General features: G+C 47.6%; 1 protein-coding gene across 1 annotated transcript in view; it reads left to right on the top strand.

Annotated features, from left to right (window-relative positions):
* The window catches only part of RBFA (ribosome binding factor A (putative)), an 18,986-nt gene that overhangs the window by 5,470 nt on the left and 5,945 nt on the right, over positions 1-7,571 (top strand). The window contains exons 2-5 of the mRNA XM_019523943.1: positions 765-807; positions 2,553-2,729; positions 3,985-4,094; positions 5,634-5,718. Of these exons, the coding sequence (XP_019379488.1) occupies positions 765-807; positions 2,553-2,729; positions 3,985-4,094; positions 5,634-5,718 (415 nt within the window). The remainder of the gene's footprint in view (positions 1-764; positions 808-2,552; positions 2,730-3,984; positions 4,095-5,633; positions 5,719-7,571) is intronic.

Raw genomic sequence — 7,571 nt, 5'->3', positions numbered from 1 at the left:
TTTTCCCCCCCCGCGTGGGGCGTGGAGGGTTTTTTTTAAAAACCGCCCTCCCCCCCCCCCCCCCCCCCAAAAAAAACCCCAAACAAACAAACCACAAACCCTACCAGGTGGGAATGTTTTTCCATGCTGTTTTTATTTTAGAGTCTTTTATGCGTTTAAACCCCATGGCTGCATCCAGGCGAGAGCGAATGTGCAGTATGTGGCACCACAGGCCCGTGTGTGGCGCCACACACTGCACATGCAGGCATTTCCTGTGGCAGCTCTGAGGGGGGTTGACCCCGCAGGATCCCAGGGTCAAAAACACCCATGCTGAATAAAAGCAGGGTGGTGCATATGACAGCAGTGTGTGCCACCCAAAACTGGAGCCTGGAAGGCCAGAGCCACACTCTGGCTGCCAGCCAGACTTCTTGCCATGGCTGCAGCCCCAGGAGACCCCCAGGTAAGGCTGCTGGCCCCAGTTTTCCATAACTTACCCGGGGTAACCTGCCATACACCGGAGTGCACATGGTACCAGCATTCCCCAGGAACAAGTAGCAGTGGCACAAGGTCTGCACTCATCTGGACACAGCCCTTGCTCTTCTTTGGGGAGGATTTGATTCTCCTGTGAGGTCTTGTAAGGGCAGCAGGTGTTCAGGGTCTTCATTTGGTGTTACTGGCTTCTGTTCAGGGGAAGTGCTCTTTTTGTTAGATGGACCCTGAAAATGTGAGGTTGGCACCAGTGAGACCAGTGTAGTAACTTTACGTTGTTTATCTTTTTCAAAAAGGAAGAAGTTTTGGTATGACAGTCCTGGGCTGGAGTCTCATCTGGTAAATGCAGACTGTTAAAGTATCATCTTTGTGTCTGTCCTGAGGGGTGAATTTTGCTTTTCCTATTGCCCGTCATGATCAAAATGCACTAATTTCTCAATGAAGAAGCACCAGAAACTGAGTAACAGAAGTCACACTAATGTTTAGGCGCCACGTCAAAAGGAGTCTCATCTTCAATGGGTGTAAGAAGGAAAGATTCCAGTCCTGACGACCAGAATCAGAAGTGCTGACTATGCACAAGTATTGTTTAAGACTCACGAATCATTCCATGGAATTGCAAGTCTGGTGGTAGAAATGGAGACTAAATGTAGGCATAATGTATAGGGGTAACAGAAAGAACATAAGAATTGCTATTTACTGGGTGAGACCATAGATCCATCTTGCCTGGTATCCTGTGTCACAGTGGTAGAGAGTGGATGCTGAAAGGAAGAGTGAACTGGATGTGACCAGGACTTTTTCCATTGTTCCTCTCTCACTTGCAGCCTCCAGCATTTAAAGTCTAGGGAGTTGTGATTTAGAAGTTGTATCCCTAAGTCCCGTGCTCAATAGCTACTAAAGCCCCTTTTCTCCAAGACTCTGTCCAATCCCGTTTTGAATTGGGCTAAACCAGGGGTGGGCAAAATACAGCCCGCAGGCTGGATCCAGCCTGCAAGGCCATTCTATCTAGTCCGTGGGGACCCTAAAACATTTTTGAAAATTAAAATTTATCTGTCTTCGGTTCCTGTCAAAAATGTCAGGAACCAGGGGCAGTAGTACCCAGGGGAATCCTCAGCGGGCTACTGCAAAAGCAGGGCCCACCTGGCCCCACCCCCCAAGCCAGCAGCTCCAGCAGGGGCTTCTTACCTGGGACCACATGACTGCCCTGGCGTGGGAAGCTCAGGGAAGGGGGGGAGGGGAAGGGCAGGGAAGGAGCTAGTGTGGAGCATGGGGAAAAGTGGCTCCTCCCCTGCCCTGTGGCTTGTGCTGTCTGCTGCAGCCACTCTCAGCCTGCGCGGGCTGCAAGCGGCTGCAGCGTGGGACGCTGGCCACAGGGCGGGGGAGGGGCCGCTTTCCACCGCAGTCAGCACCAACTTGTAAGCTGGCCCTGCATGGCTCCAGGCTTGCTGCGTTTGCTGCTGCTGCATGCCTGGAGCTCGCAGCAGTGGTAGGCTGCCCAGCACGCGAGCTCTGGGCAGGTAGCAGCAGCAAACGCTGCCCACCGTGGCATGCGGGGGGGTCATAGCTGCTGCCATTGCAACGCAGCCCCGATGGGTGACCTGAGAGCCGTGTGGGGCCCAGGCTGGCAGTGGCTGCAGGTTACAAGCTGGTGCTAAGTGCGGGGGAAAAGCGACCCCTTGCCTGCCTCATGGCCAACACCCCACGCTGCAGCTGCTCACAGCCCACATGGGGCTGCCTGTGCCTGCTTAGGACAGCCCTGCGTGGGCTGCGAGCAGCTGCAGTAGGGAGCGTGGGCCACAGGGCGGGGGAAGGGCCACTTTTCCCCATGCTCCACACCACTCCTTCACTGCTGGCGAGCAAGGGGTGAGGGCTGTGCACTGCTCCCCACCTGTACCCCAGGGCTGGAGGAGCGCTGGGAGTGAGCGGGCATGGGAGTGAGCACTGCTGACCGCTATGCTGATGTTTTTAACGAACTGTCCACAATGACTCCCAGATCTTTCCTGTGTGGTAACAGCTAATGTAGAGCCAGACATGTTTTGTGATTTGCTTAAACTCTGTGTTTATAGCTACTGTTTTTGTTTTTAAAGCTGTATAAGCCATCGGGCTTGGCCTCTATACTAAAAGATTCTCAGCAAAGAGCTAGGAAAAAAGACAGTATACGAATAAGTGTACTGAATAAGGTCTTGTACAATGCTATCACAGACTTGATGAGCACCTGTGAAGTCAGTCAGGAACTCTATGATCTCAAGCTGGACATCTCCAAGGCAAGTACTCAAGCTACACTTTATGTAAAGCCACTATGATAATCAGTACGACAACTAAGTACAGTAGTCAAAAAGAACTTGCTTATACTTGAGTCCTGCACTGTGGTCCATGGCTCTGTTCTCTGTCTCTGATTGCTGTCAGAAAGCAAGGTGAACCAACACCTGTTTTACAGGCAGCTCCTCTGTGGCAGCAGAAGTCTTTCAGTGCTTAAAGAGCTGGTGCTCCTCTGCTGATGAAATGAAGAGATTTTGCCACCCTAGGGGAACTGTGAGTGTGTGCTCCCTCACAGTTTTGCCAGACGATCTCAGATTCTGCTAAGAAAATTATGCAGCATAGAGCAGGACTTGTGCTGGCTGGATGTTCCCACACAAAAAGAACAGCACTTTGAATGGTATAGTTTGGTGGCTTTCAACCTGTGGTCTTCTGATCCTTGGGAGTCCACAGACTATGTTTAAGGGGTCCATGAAAGATGACTATGATTAGAGACCTACTGAAATCATGATTTCACAATTTCAGGCAGGCCCCGCAAAAATGCATGAGGCCTGCTTTTTTGGCAGTCTCCCTGAAAAGAAAAAAAAATCTTCACCAAAAATAAAATGCTTGCCAGTCCTTGTGGCCACTGCAGCCTGGCTACACAGTCCGCTGGGGAGGGAAATGGGAGAGGGCGTGGAGCTGGTATGGCAAGATTGCTACCACCCCCACCTTTCACTGCTGATTGGTTACGAGGGCTGCCTGCTGGACAGACAGCCCTTGCAGCCAGTCAGTGTCGAGGGATGGGGCTGTATGACGGACAGCTCTTGCAGCTGATCAGCAGTGGGGGGGCTACCAGGGCCCCAGGGCCAGTCAGGTGGGGGGGGCCCCACTGTGCTATGCTCACGAAAATGGCTGCCTGTGAAATTGGCCAGCATCTGCTTCGACTTTGGTACATCCCAAACTATGGTCGATTAAAAGTGTGTGAATACCCTCACTTAAAATTCAGAAGGGTCTGAATCTTCATTTGAAATTTTTTAGGAGTCTGCAAATAAAAAAAAAAAAAAGTTGAAAGCCACTAGTATAGTTTAATTCAGGTCATAACATATATGGGCATTGCTCCCCACTCCTACTCTAAGAAACAAGACCTACTGGTAGCAGCCCAGGTTTGGCATGGGTCAACCCATATCTCATGGGTCATAGTAGACATCTTAAAGTGTGAATGTTTTGGAGGTTTTGTTGTTGTTAAGTAAAGTGTTGTGTAATAGTCTTTGCATTTTGCAGGTATCCCTGGTATCAGACTTTTCAGTATGTCGTGTGTACTGGAATTCTACTACAGTAGGTAACAGCAAGCATGTGGAAAGTATTCTACAGAAAAGTGCTCTACGTATAAGGTACTAGTGCATGCTATAAACCTGTGGTGCCCAACCTTTTCACCATGTGGGCTGGATCTGTTGGGGGGTGCAATCCATGGTGGGTCCCCAATCCAGCTGCAGAGGGGGTGAGGATATTGTGCAACCTGACCCTGATCTGTTTGCCCAGGGAAGTGGGGGTGGCCCAATCCCAATCCAGACTTGGAGGGTAGGGGATGGGGTGGAGCAGCCCTGATCCAGATGTGTGGGGGAAGAGGGGCCAGGGAGCAGCCCTGATTCAGATACAAGGAGGGCTGGGGAGCATCCCAGCACTGCTCCAGGTGCACAAGGAGGAGTGTGGAGTGGCCCCCATTCAGATGCAGAGGGGTGGGGTGGGGTGAGGTGCAGAGTAGTGCAGCCCCAATCTGGATGCATGGGAGGGTGGAGGGAGGGCAGGACATAGTCCAGCCCCAATTTGGATGTGTGGGATAGGGGTGGTTCATTTCTGACCTGATCCAGACATGCAGGTTGCAGGTGAGAGGGTAGAATGAGGAGCAGCCTGGCCTGATCTGGCCCTGATCCCACTGCATGGCAATAGCCAGGGCAAGGCTGTATCGGACCATGCAGAGTTTTCAACACCCCCCTGAAAAATTTTCCCATGGGCTGGATGGCTTGGCTTCGCACCCCTGCTGTAAATTGCTGGTGCCTGAGTCATCCAGCTCTGTTGGCCAAATGAGTACTGTGGGGCTGGATTGTGCCTGCAGCCTTACCTTGCGCATTACTTCCAGTCATGGACCACCCCTATGTGCCAGCCTGGTATGGCACATGGGGCAATATCATCTGGTTTATGGAGCTCCCAAGAGATGTTGCAGGGCAGCTGCAACACATGGAATAGCACTGGTTGTTATGGTGCTGTTGGTGCGGTCAGCTGCTGTGGCAGTGGCTATTTTTGTGGCACCTGGTGCTGCTGCCCCAGTTGTTCTGCCTCCCCTCAGTTTTGCTACTGGAGCTCCCTATGGGTCTGAAAATTTAGCAGCGAGTAATGCTGCCACTGCTCCCCCACCACCAAATTTTCAGACTCATGAGGAACCTCACAGACCAGATGACACTGCTCCAAAGACCAGATTCAGTCCACAGACTGTAGGTTAAAAACCATGGCTGTAAACAGCTTATCTACTTCATACACACCCTTGCCTATTAGAAGTTTTCTGTAAGAAATCCTTAAGGTATTCTGAATTCACCAAAGTTACTCTCATTTGAATACTGTATATTAAGATGTTGGTTATCTGCATTTCTGGTTGTTTTGGCTCATATAATTTCCTTTGATGAGCCATGGCCATATCCGACCAGATCAGAATTTCCCTGGAGGACAAGCTTTAAGCTGGTGTAACACTAGCATATCAAATGAACGTGTGATATCCTAAAATTTGTCATCTAAGTGATACCCTTCAGAATGATAGGATTTGCAAACAGCATCCTTGCCTGACAGTGCATTTCTGGTGCATTTTTATTTAACAAATACTGCATTTGTTCTAATGATGCTGTACTTTAACACATATCTGGACATTGTATTTTTCCCAGGTATCTTTTGCTAGCTCGTCAGGTTTTGGGAAATATGCCTCCAATAGTATTTGTTAAAGATAAAGAAGCTGAAGCCATGAGAAAGGTAAGACAGAATCACTGATTTGGTGCATAAGTATCACATGTTACAATGGTTTTGGAATGGATGGTTTGGCATGTACGGTGTTTAAGTGGACTCGAAGTTTAGTCAGTACACCTGGAAAGCAATTCTGTCATATTGTTCTGATTATAAGTTGACATGGTAATATAAGTCAGCTCCTTGGTTTCACATTGTTTTAGAGAAGCAGCTTTTCCCCACCCACAAATATAAGTTGATACGCAGAAAAAGTCTTTGAGCTGTTACCAGCCTTACAAAACCCTTCCAGAGAAGCAGATAACTAAGGAAAGAACCTAAATAGTTAAACACACTAAAATACTAAAATCCTGCATTAAGAGAGTTCCAGTTCTGCATTTTTATTCAGTACACAAAGTTATTACCAGCACAAAACGCAAGATTGTCAGGGGCTTGTTTGTAGGTTGACCCTGCATATAAGTCAAGTGTAATTTGTATGGTTCTCTCCTGGGTTACGCTTGTTCTTTTTAGGCAGTGGACAACAGTCTCTGGAGTTTTTTTTATGAACCCGTTGACATTACCCACTTTTTTAACTGGTTAATATTTTTTCTCTAAGGATGTTTCTGACTGGTAAGTAGGTTAATCCAATAGAACTAGAATCAGATTGTGATAATGTCTATTTTCCTTTTATCGGTGCTGATACGACCTCTAAAGAAAACTAGTCCCGTAACCTAATGGTAAAGAGAAAGAAGACAGTAATAGGATGACCAGCTGGCTGAATGCATTGCAGACAACAGAGTAGAGATTATAGCCAGCTGAGTTGTCTTGGGAACCAATTTTGAATACTGTAAAAAAGCCACAATCTCTGATGGAAAGAAGCATGGATATTAGCTACTGAGGGCATTATGTAGGTAAAGGTAGAAGGGCTTGTCAGAATATTGGAGTACTTCTAGAATATTGTCCCCTTGGTGTTTGTTGTTGTTTTTAAGGACAGTCAAAGAGACAAATGTTGGTAGCGATTGTGAAATTTCAAGGGCTAGGGACAGAAATTACATATAAACTGGTATAAGTGATTGGAAACCAGTTCAAGTCTGTAACACAACAGAAGTTCAGCACACATAAGCCACTTTCAAAATGGTTGAAACTGGTCTAAGATAAACCTGGATGGATGTAGTAGCAGACTTAACTAATTTAAGTTAAATCAGTTTATTGACATTCTGTCCCAGATCTCCTCCAGATTCAAGTTAACTCACAGTCCTCCAGCATCCCAGGATGCTTTGGACCTCCCCTGCAAACCTCCCTCCCAGGAGCCTTGGCCCAAGCTGTCTGCTCCAGCCAAGCAGGGAGGCATGCTCTAGCACACCTCTGGCTTCTGGCCTGGGCCACTGCAGGCATGTTACTGCATGTCTAGAATCAAAAGTGAGTGTCTGTTTACTTGCTTATGGGTTTAGTCTATACAACGTGGACTAACCTTTGAACATTGAATTTATTCAGCCTTAGGCTTTTGGACTGTCTGTACTTAGCCTAGGAATTAGAGAGTGTACTGGTCTGTGGACTCTTATGGGAACTGAGTATCCCAGGTATTGGGTTGGCATTTAAGAATAATACTAAAAACTAATTGAAGTCAGTTTTGTGACCTGATTTAGCTGATTCTTAGATATAAAGTTGCTGGCAATGGGCTTAAACAGTTATCACTGCTGTCAGAAGCATGGGAACATCTAGTGTTTAACTAGCAATGTTTGAAAAAGGAGGATGAGCTTCATTATTCACTCAGAAATTAAATATTGAATTTTCTCAGAGTACTTCTAGATCAAGAAAATGTTTCATGCCAGCACACTTCAACCAGAGTGAGAATTTTTCTACTATACCTGTGTCACCAGCAAAAA

This window comes from Gavialis gangeticus, unplaced genomic scaffold (assembly GCF_001723915.1).
Source record: "Gavialis gangeticus isolate Ggan-Ray unplaced genomic scaffold, GavGan_comp1, whole genome shotgun sequence".
In the NCBI taxonomy this organism is placed as follows: Eukaryota; Metazoa; Chordata; order Crocodylia; family Gavialidae; genus Gavialis; species Gavialis gangeticus.
Note: the sequence above shows the minus strand (reverse complement) of the source record. Positions and strands in the feature narration are given on the sequence as shown.